The sequence below is a fragment of the Salvia hispanica genome, chromosome 5 (assembly GCF_029641045.1).
Source record: "Salvia hispanica isolate PSC_SH4W2 chromosome 5, Shi_PSC_v1, whole genome shotgun sequence".
Lineage (NCBI taxonomy): Eukaryota > Viridiplantae > Streptophyta > Magnoliopsida > Lamiales > Lamiaceae > Salvia > Salvia hispanica.
The window spans coordinates 33,343,073-33,361,700 of record NC_142696.1 but is presented as its reverse complement, the minus strand read 5'-3'; the positions used below and the strand labels follow the sequence as shown (position 1 = coordinate 33,361,700).

Here is an 18,628-nt window from a genome sequence, read left to right as displayed (position 1 = left end):
TTCACCAGATTCACTTGGGTGTATTTGCTGAAAAACAAGAGTGATGTGTTTGATGTTTTTCAGCAATTCAAAACTATGGTTGAGACTCTTTGTTCCAGTAAAATCAAAATGTTGCAAACCGATTGGGGTGGTGAGTATCAAGCTCTAACCCCATTCCTCAAGCAATGTGGAATTCTTCACAGAATTTCTTGCTCACACACACCTCAACAAAATGGCTTGGCAGAAAGAAAGCATAGACACATTGTCGAAGTTGGTCTTTCTCTTTTGGCAGAAGCTTCTTTACCACAGAGATTTTGGGATGATGCCTTTGTGTCAGCAGTTCACCTCATTAATCTTCTCCCTTCTAAAACTATAGGCAATCTCACTCCTTTTGAAAGGTTACACAATTCCAAACCCGACTATTCTCATCTCAAAGTTTTTGGATGTCTTTGTTACCCTTTTGTTAGGCCTTATAACAAGAATAAACTTGAATATAGATCTGCCCCTGCTACATTTCTTGGTTATAGTCCCTCTCACAAGGGTTATAAGGCACTTCTACCTCATGGGAAACTCATTGTTACTCGGGATATTGTTTTCGATGAGTCTTCTTTTCCTTTCAAATCCAGCTCCTCTAACCAAACCTTACATGCTCAACATTCTGCCACTCACTCTATCTCTCATCCAATTTCTCTTATTCCTCCTCTCTCACAAAGTGTAAATCCCACATCACACACTTTCACTCCTGATGTTGGCTCTTCTCCTATGCACATCCCTGCCTCTCATACTAGCCATCAATCTCCCACAAATTCCCCTAGCACAGCTCCTACTGTGACACCTTCACCTTCATCTCTAACACAGAATCTACTAATCTTTCTTCCCCTGTTAGCTCCTCTACTCCTCCTACTTTACCAAATGCTGCTGTGCCTTCTCATCATATGATCACAAGGTCCAAGGCTGGTGTGTTCAAACCCAAGCTCCTGACCATAGTACTCTCTCCTTATCTCACTCCCAAGTCTGCTATAGAAGCTTTGTTGATTCCCATATGGAAAGAGGCTATGTTACTTGAATTTCTTGCTCTTCTAAAGAATCATACCTGGACCCTCACACCTCTTCCACCTGGCAAGAATCTAATTGGGTATACATGGGTTTTCAAGCTCAAGAAACACATTGATGGTTCTATAGCTCGACATAAGGCTAGAATTGTAGCCCAAGGTTTTTCTCAGCTTCCTGGTTTCGACTTCAATGAAACTTTTAGTCCCGTTGTGAAGCCTGCCACTATCCGGCTCATTCTCAGCATCGCTGTTTCATGTGGTTGGGTTGTTACTCATCTTGATGTTAATAATGCGTTTCTGAATGGTCATTTGGGGGAGGATATATACATGAGACAACCCATTGGCTTTGAACAAGGTGGTCCTCACCTAGTTTGCAAGTTAAACAGGGCAATATATGGCCTTAAACAGGTATCTCGAGCTTGGTTCTTTACAGTTCACTCTGTTCTCGTCACATTGGGCTTCTCTCAATCTCGATCAGATGCTTCTTTGTTTTTCCGAATCAAAGGGAAGGAGGTGATTTATGTGCTCATTTATGTAGACGATATGCTCGTCACTGGAAACAATTCAGCCGCTATCCAGCTAGTAATCTCCCAGCTCAATGATCATTTCTCTTTAAAAGATCTTGGAGAGGTCAACCTGTTTCTTGGCGTTGAAGTTCTAAAAACTGATAAGGGCCTTCATCTTTGCCAATCAACATACATCAAAGATCTTCTAAAGAGGGTAAATATGCAGGGAGCCAAAGGATGTACAACACCAATGGTATCAAATTGTGTTTTAAGCAAGTCAGATGGAAATGCCTTGCCCGATCCAAAACAGTACAGGAGCACAGTAGGAGCTCTACAGTATGCAGCAGTTACTAGACCGGACATCAGTTATGCCGTCAATAAGGTCAGCCAATACATGTCTTCTCCGTTGGATACTCATTGGCAGGCAGTAAAAAGGATACTAAGATACTTATCAGGAACGATAGATTATGGGATTCTTATACAAAAGTCATCTGGTAAGATCGTTGGTTTCTCTGATTCTGATTGGGCTTCCGATCTTGATGATAGAAGATCTACGAGTGGATATTGTGCGTATCATGGGAAGAATTTGATAGCATGGTGCGCAAAGAAGCAGTCAGTTGTGGCACGATCCAGTACAGAAGCGGAGTACCGAAGCCTTGCTCATATTGTTTCTGAAGTAACATGGATAAATTCTCTTCTTGGGGAGTTAAAGGTTAAAGGAAACAATCCTGCAGTAGTATGGGTCGATAATCAAAGTGCGATGGCTTTAGCATCAAATCCAGTTTTGCATGCTAGGACCAAACATATTGAAATTAATGTTCATTTTGTCCGAGATAAGGTACTGGAAAAAGAGATTGAGCTTAGACATGTTCCTACAGTAGATCAGATTGCTGATATACTAACAAAGCCTTTGTCTCGACAAACCTTCTTGCGATTGCGTGATAAGCTCGGGCTGATATCTCAATCTGCACTCGGTTTGAGGGGGCATGTTAGCGAATCATGCTTGAGCCAAGTCAAGGGTAGCGCACACAAGGATGCAACAGATACAAGTCGTGTGCATAGTGATATATTATGTGAGCGATTGCTGAGCGATGAGAGCAACATGGCTCGAATGCAGAATGAGCTAGGAACGTCTGATTGTCGTGGTGACGTGGAGAGCATTCCAGCAAGTGTGAGGGACCACAAACGTAGCTGGCGCGATGTTGTAGTGCAAGCTGGAAAGAGTAAACTTACTGCAGAATCCGTTTCATAATTAGTCAGATGTTTTTGTATTTATGTGTAGCTTGTTTTTCCAGATCTCACTCAGAGTGCTATATAATCTGTAATCACTGGATGACAATTTAATTGAATGAAAAATATATTTTTAGTCTATTCAGCCTTGAGCTTTCTCTCTGCAAAATGAAATCTTTCCTTTTCTTTCAATCCAATCTATACTAATATAAAGTGAGAGTTGTATTGAAATTAACAAGATTGCCATTCATGGCTGTTTTGGCGGGAACTATTTGTTATGTGGTCAATTAATATAATTTTTTTATTATTTCAAAATTGTTGCCCATCAAAGGTTCAATTTACAAAACAATTAAATTCAAATTCAATAATATAGTATTTATTGGCTAAGTTAGATGGCCCACTAATGAATAGGTTTAAATAGGTTTTCAAGATTCATTCCTTTCTTATTTATGATTCAGCCGTTTTTGGTGTATATATATATGTATATATATACATAGGGGTGTGTTAGGGTCCTTACAGCATCTTAGTGTAAAACACAGCACTAATCACAGCCCTTGGATCATTAGATTGGATGGTTGTGATTAGTTACATTATCATACTAAAAATCTACATTATTAGCCGAGGTACATTATTAGACTAGAAATGTACATTGTAAGACTAAAACTGTACATTATTAAACTAAAATGCTACATTATTATCCGAGCTACATTATTAGTCTAAAATTCTACATCATTAGATGACACGTGGCATTAATCTAACCGTTAGATCATAAGATCCAATGGACTGCAAGTGTTTTGAGTTTTACTTATACTTAGCGTTCTGACCTGAATACATCCCTATATACATATATTTATATGTTACATATATTCTGTAGATTATATAGATTATTCAATAATATAGTATTCATTGGCCAAGTTAGATGGCCCACTAATGAACAACCGTTTTTGGTGTATCATTTATATCATTTACCTGAGATAATTGAAAGGTCCTTATGATTGCATTTTTTTGGAACGCTGCATTATTTCATAAATGCGCTGGCCTACCTTTTCATCTATCTATAAATACTCTTCCTCCTGAAATTGTGAATCACTCAGCTACCTTCACTCTGCATTATACTATCACTGATCAGTGATATTTATTAACTTGGTTTGTAGGTAGTTCTTACCATTTCCCGTTTTGTCATCTATCATTCTATTTTAATCACTCAGCTCTACCTTCACTCTGCATTATACAGAGATCCTAAATCAAGTCATGTCACCTTTCATCACTGCTATTGATAATCTTCATCCCAGTTTCTCCAACTCCGCTATCAAGGTTTTTTGTCTCCGTTCCTATAAACACAACCCTGCAGACAAAAATGATGATAGTTTAGAAGCTGTTTTCAATGATAAAACGGTAGGTTTACTAATTATAGCATTATAGCATATTATTAAACTGAGACTTTTATTTTTGTAGAATATACAGAATAAATAAGATTAAATTATGTTTATATAATTTGTGGGATGCTTAAAGTTAGTAATTGTTTTCTATTTTACAATTTTTTATCTATAGGGTACCAGAATTCAAGCGTCATTTGGGAAGAATTTAATTCAGAAAATCGGTTGTCCGCTCATAGAAGGAAGACTTTATTGCATTAAGAACTTCTTGGTTATGAAAAATAATCTCAGAAATAAAGCCACCAGTCATGCCTATAGGCTCACAATGAGTTCTAAGACACGGATGTGTGAAGTGACAGATACCAGTTTTGTTCAATGCATGTTCTCTTTTAAAACTTTTCCTCAAATATCAAGTCATGGGAATTTTTATGATGACGCATTCTATGGTACTCCCTCCGTCCCGGAGTATTAGACTCACTTCTTTTGGGCACATGATTTAAGGAATTGATATTTAAATAGTTAAAGTGGAGAGAGTAAAGTATGAGAGAGGGAAAAAGTAGGAGAGATAAGAGAGAAAAAAGTAGGTGGAGAATAAAATAAGATAAATGCTTTTTGCTAAAAAAGGAAACGAGTCTAATATGTTGGGACATCCCAAAAAGGAAAGTTGGTCTAATACCTTGGGACGGAGGGAGTACTATTTTTAGTGTAATTTGTTTAATTTATTTATTTTTCTTTTTCTTTCCCTTTTCTAAATTGTGGTATGTGCAGATGTGATAGGGGTTATTGTTGGACCTGGAAAAGTTATAGACCAGTCCAAATTTAGGTTGATAGAGATCCAAATTGCTGATGAAAAGTAAATTTTTTCATACTCTGCTATTGGTAACTTTTTTGTGCTATCTATTATCTTTATTAACTATTTATTTATCTTGGCAGTCACAATATGCTTTATTGTACTATTTGGGATGATAATGTTGATATTTATCTCCAACAATTGGAGAAGAGTATAGGAACTGTACCAATTATTATTGTACAATTCTGCAAGTCAAACTTTTTTAGAGGTAAGAGTTTTACACTTATTTATGTCTCTGCTTTTTTTATACATAATTCATATTGTATTATTAAATTATTTATTTAATTTAATTAGTTACATTATTAAATTTGTTTTGTATCTTAGGTGAAATAAGGATATCTACGCATTTTGAGGCTTCAAATGTGCTTATCAATCCTGACATTTCTGAAGTAAAGCAATTTAGGAGCAGGTTTTAAATCTCAGATTTTTCTATTTGAGTGCCAGTATTTGTTGAGTGCCTTATTAGTTACACTAACTAAGTTAAATTTGAATTATTTCGTTCCTTAATCAACAGAATATCAGGGGATTCAAGGTTCAGAATTCTAGAATCCTTAAGCCAAGTTCCACAAATTATTACTTCTGAATTTGATAATCTTGATTTGAAGACATTGGAGAATGCTTATTGCCTTGAGGTATTTTGTGGGCTTTATGAGAATTATTTTGAACACTTAACTTTAGTAATAATAAAAACAACAATAATGTATAATCTTATGTCAGTTTGTTTCTTATTTTGATTCACAGGGTGGATCATATTGGGTAGTTGGCAGGATTGAGTCTGTAGAATGTCATTATGGGACGTGGTTTTATAATGCATGCAAGGTTTGTTATAAAAAGGTTGATGAAGTCTCTCCAGGAAAATATAATTGTTCGGTCTGTACGAATACTTATGGTCGTTCATTGAAAAGGTTTGAGAAAGCTGTATTAAACAATTTCCAGAGCTACAACATAGTTAATGAATACAAATTAATTATAGTTTCTGATATGACACGTTTGAGTTATATTGTTTGCAGATATAGGTTTGTTATAAACATTGTCGATAATACAAGCAATGCTTCCTTACTGATGTGGGACAGGGAACTTGCAATTCTGTTAGGAAAGAAAGTTTCTAACGTTATTGTAACTCCTAATGAGGTATATTTTTAGTTAATAAATCCCTAGATTATATTATACAGATTATTTGATACTATTTTTGTTTCTCAGATTCATCAATGTGACTATATTCCTAAGGAGATAGAGGATAAACTTTTGGGCCAAAATTGCTTATTTAAACTTCAGATGATACATAACTTGGAGATTCCTATGAGATATCCTTTCAAAGTCATTAAAGTTTGCAATTTGCCTGAAATTGTTGATAAGTATGTGCCTGAAAGTTTGGATTCACAGCCTGCTTCCTCTGGGTTAAAATTGTCTGACATGTTGTTTGGATCAGACCTTGCTGAGGTATTTACTTTGATTATCGTGTTTTATCTTATTTAATAGGTTGTTACTGATCATTATACTTTTACAGATTTCTGATAAAGCAGAGGTCACTCCTGATTTATCAATTATAGCTAAGGAGAGTAGTCTTGAATGTGATGTTGAAAGCCCAGTTAAAAGATGTTTGGAGGTGGATTTAGATAATGAAAATGATTCCTCTGGTGAAATGTTGAAGAAGAAGAAGGAGGAGGAGGATAGTGGTTCTGATTAGTTGGATGTTGAAACAATTGTGTTTTGCTTATGTTGGATGGCTTTAGTTGATGATTTAATATTGTATTCCCTTTTGCATTGTGTTTTCCCTTTTTGTATTGTTCGATGGCTTTAGCTGATGATTTAATTTTATATTGAAGTTTCTGAGGTTTTATTTTATTGTCCTTTTTTTTATTTCAGTTATATTTTACTTCTTATAGTTATTAGTTATGCTTCCCAGAAATATAGAAGATTTAAAAGTTAATATAATATATAACCATTTTAGCAAACATTACAAGCCATTTTAAATGACAAAGATGTAATTACACTTCTGTAGGTATTATCACCTAAATATAAATTGGTGAATCCGATTGACGGATGGCAATAATACTTTGTTTTCTTTTAGCGTAATTATATGTATTTTTTTTATGGCAGTAATATCTTTACTTATAGCTAATAATAAATATCTCTTCGCAATAACTCGATTTTAACAAATTTGGAATATGATTGTATCTCTTTCTGCAAGAATTAAGTTACTGCTCCTTTATTAAAATTATCTTTATAAGTTTAACTGGCTCCTAATATCATCTGAATAATTATCTTATAATTGAAACAATATATATATATATATATTCATTAAATTGTTATGTTCATTAATGGTACACGGTTATTAATATATATGTATACACTACTTTTTGTAATTTGTTTTATCTTTTCTAGAATGGAGTACTGTGTTGTTTTATATATGTATATATATATATATAGGGATATATATATATATTTCAGAATACTTTGATATCATAATCTATAAAACAATGTCAAGATACAGTTTCTCAAGATACAAGAGTACAAGTTAAGTATATAAACATACAGGAATTTTTCAAGCCAAGCATTTAGGAAATAATTTTAACAATAACTGATTATGTTCTAGATAAAGATTTTTAAGAATGATTTCCTACACAAAAGGGGCTATAAATAATTGAGTTCTGACTATGTTAAACCTAAATACATCTATAAATAATTGAGTTCTGACACAAATTCGTTATGTCATATATAACTGGAGATGAAATCTTAGATAAACAACTAATCTTATATGTAACTAATCATTATTTAATCAGATTCATTTAATACCTCTGTTATTGGAACTCTAAGTATTTCTTCCCTTTATAACTTCTTTTTTCAGGATATTGATATGATTAGATTTCCAATACTACCATAGCTATCAATCAATGCGTGAGAACACCTGTTCTCACTTTGTAATTGTGTATTGTGTATTCTGCATTTTGTCTCCTTCTCATTCAATGAGCGGCTACTTTTATTATGGTTTTTAAGAACCTGTTTGTATTCATCAGGTACTGCCAAATTCAATAATATTGTAATGGTTTTAATAGTACTTAATGTTTCATTCCTTTTGTGTAAGGATTCAGCCGTTTTTAGTGGGTGTGTCTCTCTCTCTCTATATATATATCTCCCTATATATTTGTATTTATATGTTACATGTATTCTAGAGGTGACATAGATTATTTTATTATTTAATTAGTTTGATGTAAGTATAGATTTTTAAATATCTTTTGTCTTTTTGACATATCTTAATATTTATTACCCCGTTTCTCTTTTACAAATCTTATTATTATTTAGGTAAGTTTGTGTTTACTTTTATTATATTTAAATTTTATTATATTTAAATTATATTTATACATTTATGCATTATACATTTATACATTATACATTATACATTAGTAATTAGTAATTAATACACATTTAAAAGATTTCTAAGAGTTTTTGTGATATATTATTTATATGAGATAATATGAGATAATGAGATAATTGAAAGGTCCTTCTAATGATTGCATTTTTTTGGGACGCTGCATTGTTTCATAAATGCGCAGGCCTAGCTTTTATCTATCTATAAATACCCTTCTCCCTGAAAGTGTGAATCACTCAGCCTCCTTCACTATCAACATTCACTCCGCGGTACACTATCTCTGGTCACTGATATTAACAATCAACTTGGTTTCCAAGTAGTTACATTGTTTACCTTCTTCTTCTTACCATTTCTTACCGTTCAGATATTAATATTCTGATTTTATTCTTTGTTTACAAATATGTTCATCTATTCTGACTATAGTATAGATATGTTCATCTATTCTATTGTTTTCATGCTTATTATCTTTCTTCTTTGAACCCATGTTTTAGTGTTTTTCTTTGTTCTGTTTAGTCAACAAATAATGCTTACATTTTCTTTAACTATTTTTATCATTCTAATTCTAATATGCTGATAATGAAAATATATGCTTTGATCATACAGAGATCCTAAATCAAGTCATGATGACACCTTTGGTCACTGCTATTGATAATCTTCATCCCAGAATCCCTAATTCCCTTATCAAAGTTCTATGTGTCCGTTCCTATCGACACAATCCTGCAGACCAAAACGATGATAGTTTGGAGGCTGTTTTCCATGATAAAAAGGTATGTTTACTAATTATAGCCGATTATTAAACTGAAACGATGATCTTTTTCTAATCATTAATAGTACAGACTAAGCATGATTATGTTATGTTAATTATATATTATATATTTGTTTTTATTCTTAAAGTAAGTAACTGTAATTTGTTTACAATTTTTTTTTTCAATAGGGTACCAGAATTCAAGCTTCATTTGGGAAGCATTTGATTCAGAAAATGGGATGTCAGCTCATAGAAGGAAGACTTTATTGCATTAGAAACTTCTTCGTTAAGACAAATAATCTCAGAAATAAGGCCACCAAGCATGCCTATAGGCTCACAATGAGTTCTAAGACACAGATGTGTGAAGTGACAGATCCTAGATTTATCTTGGCAGTCATAATAAGCTTTGTTGTACTATTTGGGATAGTAATGTGGATACATATCTCAAACAATTGGAGAAGTGTAAAGGAACTATACCAATTATTATTGTCCAATTCTGCAAGTCAAATTTTTTTAGAGGTAAGAGTTTTACACTTATTTATATGTCTGCGCTTTGTTTGTACAGAATTCATATAGTATTATTATATTATCAAGTTTAATTAGTTACATTATTAATTTGTTTTGTCTTTCAGGTGATGTAAGGATATCTACACATTTTAATGCTTCAAATATTCTTATCAATCCTGACATTTCTGAAGTAAAGCAATTTAGGAGCAGGTATTAAATCTCAGATTCTGCAATTTGAGTGACTGTATTTGTTTAGTGCCTTATTAGTTGCACTAACTAAGGTAAATTTGCGATCTTTTCATTCATTTATGAACAGGATATCAGGGGATTCAAGTAATGTTTAATCTTATGTTAGTTTGTTTCTTATTTTGATTCACAGGGTGGATCTTATTGGGTATTTGGTAGGATCGAATCTGTAGAATGTCATTATTGGACGTGGTTTTATGATGCATGCAAGGTTTGTTATAAAAAGGTCGATGAAATCTCTCCAGGGAAATATAATTGTTCGTTCTGTACGAAGACATATGGTCATGCATCGAAAAGGTTTGACAAAGTTGTATTTTACAATTTTAAGAGCTACAATCATATTTAATCTTTTTTTTTAATTATTATAATTTCTAATTTCTAATATGATACTTTTTGAGTTTTATTTTATGCAGATATAGGTTTGTTATAAATATTATTGATCATACAAGCAATGCTTCCTTACTGATGTGGGACAGAGAAGTTGCAATTCTGTTAGGGAAAAAAGTTTCTAACGTTATTGTAACTCCTAATGAGGTATATTTTTAGTTAATTAATCCCTAGATTATATTATATAGATTATTTGATACTATTTTTGTTTCTCAGATTCATCAATGTGACTATATTCCTAAGGAGATAGAGGATAAACTTTTGGGCCAAAATTGCTTATTTAAACTTCAGATGAGAGATAATTTGGAGATTCCTATGAGATATCCTTTCACAGTGAATAAAGTTTGTAATTTGCCTGAAATAGTTGATATAAGTATGTGCCTAAAAGTTTGGATTCATAGTCTGCTTCCCCTGGGTTAAAGCTGTCGGACCTATTGTTTGGATCAGACCTTGCTGAGGTATTTACTTTGATTATTGTGTTTTATCTTATTTAATGAATTAATTATTTGTCACTGATCATTATCCTTTTTATAGATTTCTTATAAAGCATTTGTCACTCCTGATCTATCAATTATAACTAAGGAGAGTAGTCTTGAATGCAATGCTGAAAGCTCAATTAAAAGATGTTTGGAGCTGGATTTTGATAGTTGTGAAGATTCCTTTGGTGATATGTTGAAGAAGAAGAAGAAGAAGAAGAAGAAGAAGAAGAAGAAGAAGAAGAAGAAGAAGAAGGAAGACAGTGGTTCTGATTAGTTGAATGTTAAAACTATTGTGTTATGCTTATAGCTTTTGTATGTTTGATTTTTTCCCTTTGCATTGTTGGATGGCTATTTCTAATGATTTATTATCATATTGAAGTTTATGAGATTTTATTACTATTTCAGTTATATTTTACTTTTAATAGTTATTAGTCATGCTTTCTAGACATATAACATTTAATATAATATATATCACCTAAACTTATTCGTTACAAACATCTTTTCTTAAATTTTTAAAGTAGTAAATGTCTTTTTTAAATTGTATATAAGCATGTTCAAGTCTAAAATATAATCTCTTATAGAATGATACAAAATCATGTCATAATTTAGAACTATAACTAATAAGTAATAAAGTAATGGAGGACTTGGTAAAGAAAGTACCTTTCTGACTTTGTGTGAAGTAATACATGGTTTTTGTACTCTAAATCCACCATACTTCTTCCTGTCATGAAAGAATATATGTATTAAATAAATGTAATTTATCTTATATACAAATTTATTCATTTATATAGTTTGAGACTAAATCAAATTATATCCAACATTTCAAACTACATGGCAATAATACCGAGATTTCTTCAATATCTCTTATTATATCCAACATTTCAAACTACAAATTTATTCATTTATATAGTTTGAGACTAAATCAAATTATATCCAACAATTCAAACTACATGATTCAATATAAGAATCATGGCAATAATACCGAGTTTTCTTCTAGCTTAACTACATGTAAACTTTTTTTGGTAGCATTATCTTTATTTATAGCGAATAATAAATATCTCTTCCTAAAAATTTGAATATCACAAAATAATTAATAAAGTAACTGGCTCCTAAAAATTTGAACATCACATATTAGCAGCATTATCTTTATTTATAGCTAATAATAAATATCTCATCCTAAAAATTTCAATATCACAAATTTGGAATTTGATTGTATCTCTTTCTGAAGAATTTAACTGACTCCTAATATCATCAAAATAATTATCTTATAATTGTAACAATATATGTGTACTTTTTGTAATTTGTTTTCATTAATTGTTATGTTCATTAAATTTTTATGGTTGAAAAGTTAATGTGTTGTAGCATATTTGTAGAATCTCAAAAGTTGGTGAAGCTTGAAAGTTTTATTGGTACTTGTGTTTTCCTAAGGAGATAAAGCTATATCACCTATGTCCTCATTTGTATCAGCATTGGTTCAGGAATTCGTTAGGTTCATATTTTTCTTCTTTAACCTTTGCTGCTGCAGGTTTCTTCTCAAAGGGAACTGTAATTGTGTTTTTAAATATCCAATTACACATTACTGTTGAAGAAGAGATGAGTGAACATTAAACTAGGTGTGTTTTTATTCCCTTCATTTTAGTTTTGTCTTTTAAAATCTACCTTTTCATTTGCCCTTACTATGCTATGTTAATATTTGAAGGCAGTAGTAGTTTTAGGATTCCATATTAGTAAAAGTAGAGTTTTATCTTTCATCTTTTATTATTCTCTATAATAGTTTAGCAGAAATAACTATTTTGTTTAGTTTTTAAAGGCCCTTAATGAATCTATCACATTATGAAATACATTTAAGATGCAATTGATAGATAATTAAGAGAAACACATAACTTAATGAAGTTTCCTATCAAAACCATCACAATACCAAATTAAAGAACTCCAGACATAAGATCAATAGTTGTACCAAAAATTTGTTTCTCAATTAGTAATGCTCCTAATTCTACAACCACATACACTATATTTTTCACATTTTGGTTAGTGTTTTGATGTTCCATGTTGTAGCTACTGTTTTATGATGTTTTAATGATGTTTTGCAGACATTATTGTACAACTTAATCAAATGAAGAAATTGAAGAAATCTACTACAATAAAAGGTTCTATTGCTTATGAAACCCCATTTAATCAATCAGGTAAGTTGTATATACCTTAGATAATGCATTTGTTGTGTAATGGCATTGTAATCTTTATGTTTCCTTTGACGATGTATTGTTCTCTTCTAGTTACCTGTAAAACAGAATAATGTTAGAAGTATATCAATTAATTTTTTTAATCTAAAAAAATCATAGGAATATTCTATTACAAATTCTTATCTGATGAAACTATGATTTTCTTTGCTTTGATTTTCATCAATTCCAGATTTATTTCTGCAGAAAAGTGGACGATTGTGAATCACATATATGCCTAATCGATTAATTGTAATCAATGAAATTTTGTTAGATTGTTGTTTTACCTTGGATTGAAAATCCTTCGATTTTTCACCAAAACCTTGGAATTAACCTTTGTCTTAGTTAGTTGCTGGATTTCTTTGAAGCTCTTCCTTCTCCCTTTCTTCTCCTTCGTCGGCCACCAGTTTTGGTGTTGGGAAATTTTATTTTTAGTTTGTAGCTGTTGATCGGAAACTTTTATAGCACTTCGCCCCCTCTTTTAATCCCGATCTTCGACCTCTGTAGCCGGTCTATCGATTTTTAGCACGATTGTCGGTGTTGGTGTCTTTGGGCAATTGAAGAGTTTCTGTCAAATCCCCAGATAGGCGATTATGTTTGGGCAATTAAGTGCCGGCAATTGGGTAGCGGTTTCATTTTTGACTCCGATTTGTGATTTTTAGAAACTATCGGCATTGCATGATTGATGGAGTGTGTGTGTGTGTGTGTGTGTGTGTGTGTGTGATTTTGTGTTTGGCGTAGGAGACGATGTTGGTCCTCTATAAAGCAAATGCTTTGTATTTGCAATTGACACACGGCTACTCCTTAAATGTTAAAACCTATTTCATTTATTAAATTAAAACTTAGTATGTATAACAGTTAACTAAGACAATATTCATTTACTTCATGTTTGCGACATTTTATAATTTGTGGTCATTTTGTAGTTTTTTGTTTTAATTTTAAAATATGTGTTGTTTACAACAATTGTACTAATGATGTAATATTTGGTGTAGGTATTGTTGATGTAACGGTTAACAGTTCTTCAGTGCGGAGCAACATAGATAGTGTTGAGCGTAATTTACTTGATGCGAATGAGAGTAGTATCGCTAGCTCAAGTTTGGTTAAAAATGAAGGTATTTTTCTCGCTTTGATTGAAATATTTTCTTTATATATTTTTAGAATTTTTAGTCATTATCTTTTAAATTATCCATTCCAATATTGTATTAGCAATATTGTAGTTTAGTTGTTAAAAAAAATGCAGTACTATTAATCATGAATATACAATATTCAAATTAGGACAAATTTTTAATTCGCTTTAATTATTTAGTTTAACTACCAACTATGTTTGCACATATATAAGGTATTTTTACATTTTTTTTAGTTTTTAATTTTATACTGCCTTATTTCTTTACAGAATTTTGGGATATTGGTGACGCTTCGTTCACCTGTTCACATTGTGGTGCATGCTTTTGGTTTGAGGAACGTCTGGGCAAACCATATAAGGCCAAAAATCCTAAATATTCGCATTGTTGTATGAATGGGAATATTCAGATTCCTAATATGATATCTCCTCCTGAATTATTACGTCAATTGATGTTTTCTAACGATCTGAAAAGTACCCACTATTTGAAAAATATTCGTTCTTACAATTCAATGTTTGGATTTACCTCAATGGGAGGTAAGGTTGATAATAGTATCAACACAGGTCGTTCACCTCCCGTCTTTCGATTGCATGGGCAAAATTATCACTTAATTGGTAGTTTATTGCCTTCAGATGGTTGCGATCCAAAGTTTGCTCAATTGTACATCTATGATACTGAGAACGAGGTCAATAATAGAATAAAGTCTGTTGGGTATGTTTTTCTGGGAGCTACTCTTAAATTTGAAGTTATTAAATTAAGACTTTTGTCATTATTTGATTCAATAATATCTCGATTTTTTAGGAGGAGTGTTGCTGACAATGATCTTCATTCAGAAATAGTTGGTGATATTCAGAATATGTTGGATGAAAACAATGTTTTGGTACAATCATTCCGAATGGTCAAAGAAAAGATTAATCAAGAAAATCAACCCAATGTAAGTTTAAGGTTGCTCGGTAAGAGAACTAGGGATGGAAGAACTTATAACCTACATTCTGTCTCTGAGGTTGTTGTTCTTGTGGTGGGTGATTTTGATGAAGCCTTGGGTGATAGAGATATTATTGTTGAGACTCAATCAAGGCAACTGCAGCGTATTAGTGAACTTCATCCTTCTTATCTTGGTCTTCAATATCCACTTCTTTTCGCTTATGGCGAGGATGGTTATAAAGAAGATATTGGTTTTTCCAATTGTAGAAATTCTTCCTCGACCCGTAGAAAGAAAGTTAGCCCAAAAGAATATTTTTCGTACCGGTTGCATGAGAGAATTGGTGAGTGTAACATTATTTTGTACTCTCGGTGATTATTTCAACAATTTATCGTGGATGCCTATACGATGATCGAGTGTGGACGACTAAGATTCATTCGATCTAACCAGAAAAAGCTACGGGCTGAAATGTATAATGGTTTGGCTGAGGCTGTTCTTCGAGGGGAGACAGATGGCTCCAAACATGGTAAACGAGTGATCTTGCCTTCCAGTTTTGTTGGTGGTGCACGCTATATGATTCAGAATTACCAGGATGCCATGTCAATTTGTAGATGGTTTGGGTATCCAAATTTGTTTATTACATTTACATGTAATCCTAAGTGGCCTGAGATAGTTAGATTTGTTGAATCCAAGGGGCTGAAGTCGGAGCATCGACCAGATATTGTTTGCAGGATTTTTAAAGTAAAGTTGGATAATATGATAAGAGATCTTAAGACAAAAAAATTTTTTGGTGCTGTCAAAACAGGTTTGGTTACATTTGTTATAATTCTATATTTGCATCGTTTAATTACGTTTCTTATTTTCTCTGATGACTAACATTGGCTTTAAATTTTTCTCGCAGTTGTCTATACTGTTGAATTTCAGAAGCGTGGATTGCCCCATGCTCATATCCTACTTTTTCTAAGCAATGAGGACAAACAACCTCATCCTCGACGCATTGATGAGATTATTTCTGCTGAACTCCCTGATCCAGTAATTGATCCCCTGTATTATGATAATGTCAAAGAATTCATGATGCATGGGCCATGTGGTGTTATTCGAAAATCGTCTCCGTGCATGGTTAATGGTCGATGTTCCAAATATTTTCCAAAGAAATATATTGCGTCCACGTCGTTTGACGATGATGGTTATCCTGTTTACAAACTTAGTGATAATGGTCGTGTTGTTTTGAAGGATGGTGTGCCATTAGATAATAGATACGTTGTTCCTCACAATCGGTTTCTCCTAATGAAATATCGTGGTCATATCAATGTTGAGTGGTGCAATCAATCACAATCTATCAAATATTTATTTAAATACATAAATAAGGGATATGATCGTGTGACAACATCCTTTTTTCAATCTGGTGCCGAGGGTGCTGAACCAAATTTGGATGAAGTCAGTTTGTATTACGATTGCAGATATATATCGTCATGTGAAGCTGCTTGGAGAATACTTGGATTTGAGATTCAATATAAGGATCCTTCTGTTGAAAGATTGAGTTTTCATCTTCCAAATGAGCAACATGTTATTTTTGAGGAATCTGAGGATTTGGATGATGTTTTGAATCGTAAAACAATTCATGAAAGCAAGTTTTTGGCATGGATGCAAGCAAATAAGAAATATCCTGAAGGTAGAGATCTTACTTATGGTGAATATCCAACCAAATTTGTTTGGAAAACGGATCACTGGTAGCCTAGACAACAACGATTTTATATTGGGAGGCTGTTTTATGTTGCTCCTGGTTCTGGTGATCTGTATTACTTGAGGTGTTTGTTGAATATTGTCAAGGGAGCTACATCATTTGAAGACATTAGATTTGTAAATGGTGTTCAATATGATTCATTTCGGGATGCTTGCTTTGCATTGGGGTTGTTGGATGACGATAAAGAGTATGTTGATGGCATTGTGGAGGCTTCTTTTTGGGCATCTGCGCATTCCCTAAGACTATTGTTTGTTAGTTTGTTGACCTCCGAATCTATTTCACGCCCTGATGTAGTTTGGCAAAGTTGTTGGAAATATTTGTCTGATGATGTTCTCTATAACCAACGAAAACTTTCAAATCATTCAGGTAACTTATAAGTGAAATCAATTTTGTTTTTGTTATTTATGTTAGGGATTTTTTTATTTATATCGTGAATTTAATTTACTATTTTTTCGGTATTTGTAGCTTTGATGCTCAATGATGATCAAATTCAGAGTTTCGCTTTGGCCGAGGTTGAGAAATTGTTGGCCAATGTTGGCAAAAGTTTGCGTAACTTCAGCTGTATGCCGTATCCAAATTCAGAGTATTTTGAAACTCCTGACAATAGATTGAACAGTGATGAGTTATGTTATGATCGTGAAGCTTTAGCAAGAGAACATTTGGAATTTGTATCCAAGTTCACTGATGAACAACTTCATGTTTATGATACAATAATGTCAAGTGTTGATTTAAATGCTGGGAGAATGTTTTTTGTATATGGCTATGGAGGTACTGGTAAAACTTTCATATGGAAGACATTGTCTGCAGGGATTCGTTCGAAGGGTGATATTGTTTTGAATGTCGCTTCCAGTGGAATAGCTTCTTTATTATTGCCCGGTGGTAGAATGGCCCATTCCCGCTTTAAGATTCCTATCAATGTGAATGAAGATTCGATGTGCAATATAAAACCAGGGAGTGCACTTGCTGAGCTCATTTTGAGAGCTAAACTTATTATATGAGATGAAGCTCCAATGATCCATAAACATTGTATAGAAGCCGTGGATAGGAGTTTCAGAGATATTATGTGTGGATGTAATGAGTTTAGTATGGACCAACCTTTTGGGGGAAAAACTGTAGTTTTTGGTGGTGACTTTAGGCAAATTTTACCAGTTATTCCTAATGGTACAAGGCAAGACGTTGTCAATGCTACCGTTAACTCTTCTTATCTTTGGAGGAGTTGTACAGTTTTGAGGTTGACAAAAAATATGAGACTATTGAGTGTTCAATATGGTGATGAAGCCTCCAAGTTAGAGGCTTTTTCCTCTTGGGTTGCCTCTATTGGAGATGGGGTTATTGGTGGTCCAAATGATGGTGAAGTATCTATTCATCTTCCTTCTGACATTGTTTTGTCTAATTCTGGAGATCCTCTTAGAACCATTATTTCCAACATATATCCTTCGTATATGAATCCCCATGAGTTAAGTAATTCTTTGCATGGTCGTGCAATACTTGCTCCTACTTTAGAGGTAGTTGATGAGGTTAATCAGTTCATGATTTCATTGGATCAGTCTCAAGGTCGAGTTTATTTGAGCTCTGATAGTATATCAAACTCTGATTTGACATCAAATGGCTTTGCTGAGATTCATACAGTTGAATTTTTGAATAATTTGAAATGTTCAGGTACTCCTAATCATGAATTGTTGCTGAAAGTTGGTACTCCAGTGATGTTGTTAAGGAACATAGATCCTTCTAATGGTTTGTGTAATGGCACCCGATTGATTATTACACGTTTAGGTGACTATGTTTTGGAGGGACAAGTATTGGCTGGTCATAATGTTGGTCTTAAGGTATTGATTCCTCGAATGACTTTAATACCATCTGATCCATCGTTGCCATTCAAATTCCAACGACGACAATTT

The 18,628-nt window shown here is 33.0% G+C and overlaps 2 protein-coding genes and 1 long non-coding RNA gene across 3 annotated transcripts; 2 read left to right on the top strand and 1 right to left on the bottom strand.

The window, feature by feature from the left end:
- Positions 1–3,761: 3,761 nt before the first annotated feature.
- LOC148926678 (uncharacterized) lies at positions 3,762–13,648 on the bottom strand. Its single transcript, XR_016130291.1, has 5 exons — positions 13,231–13,648; positions 13,081–13,144; positions 12,926–13,004; positions 11,388–11,448; positions 3,762–4,112 (listed from the first exon to the last, which is right to left on the bottom strand). It is a non-coding gene; the product is annotated as an uncharacterized LOC148926678 (long non-coding RNA).
- On the top strand, positions 6,269–6,838 carry LOC148926679 (uncharacterized). The gene is made up of 2 exons (XM_089058408.1): positions 6,269–6,433; positions 6,501–6,838. The coding sequence occupies exons 1-2, from the start codon at positions 6,269–6,271 to the stop codon at positions 6,678–6,680; spliced, it is 345 nt and encodes a 114-aa protein (XP_088914534.1). The 3' UTR covers positions 6,681–6,838.
- A 945-nt stretch (positions 13,649–14,593) lies between the features above and the next one.
- Positions 14,594–17,728, top strand: LOC125209973 (uncharacterized). The gene is made up of 8 exons (XM_089059214.1): positions 14,594–14,600; positions 14,697–14,775; positions 14,866–15,283; positions 15,437–15,791; positions 15,888–16,263; positions 16,447–16,696; positions 16,817–17,096; positions 17,196–17,728. Exons 1-8 carry the CDS (start codon positions 14,594–14,596, stop codon positions 17,726–17,728), a joined length of 2,298 nt encoding a protein of 765 aa, XP_088915340.1.
- The last annotated feature ends 900 nt before the right edge of the window (positions 17,729–18,628 follow it).

Bases quoted from the DNA above. Each gene is read 5' to 3' on its own strand.
- LOC148926679 (XM_089058408.1), top strand. From the start codon at position 6,269: ATGATACATAACTTGGAGATTCCTATGAGATATCCTTTCAAAGTCATT. The intron at 6,434-6,500 runs GTATTTACTTTG...ATACTTTTACAG, and splicing joins TTGGATCAGACCTTGCTGAG to ATTTCTGATAAAGCAGAGGT.
- LOC125209973 (XM_089059214.1), top strand. The intron at 14,776-14,865 runs GTATGTTTTTCT...TCGATTTTTTAG, and splicing joins AATAGAATAAAGTCTGTTGG to GAGGAGTGTTGCTGACAATG. The intron at 15,284-15,436 runs GTTAGCCCAAAA...CGATCTAACCAG, and splicing joins CCTCGACCCGTAGAAAGAAA to AAAAAGCTACGGGCTGAAAT.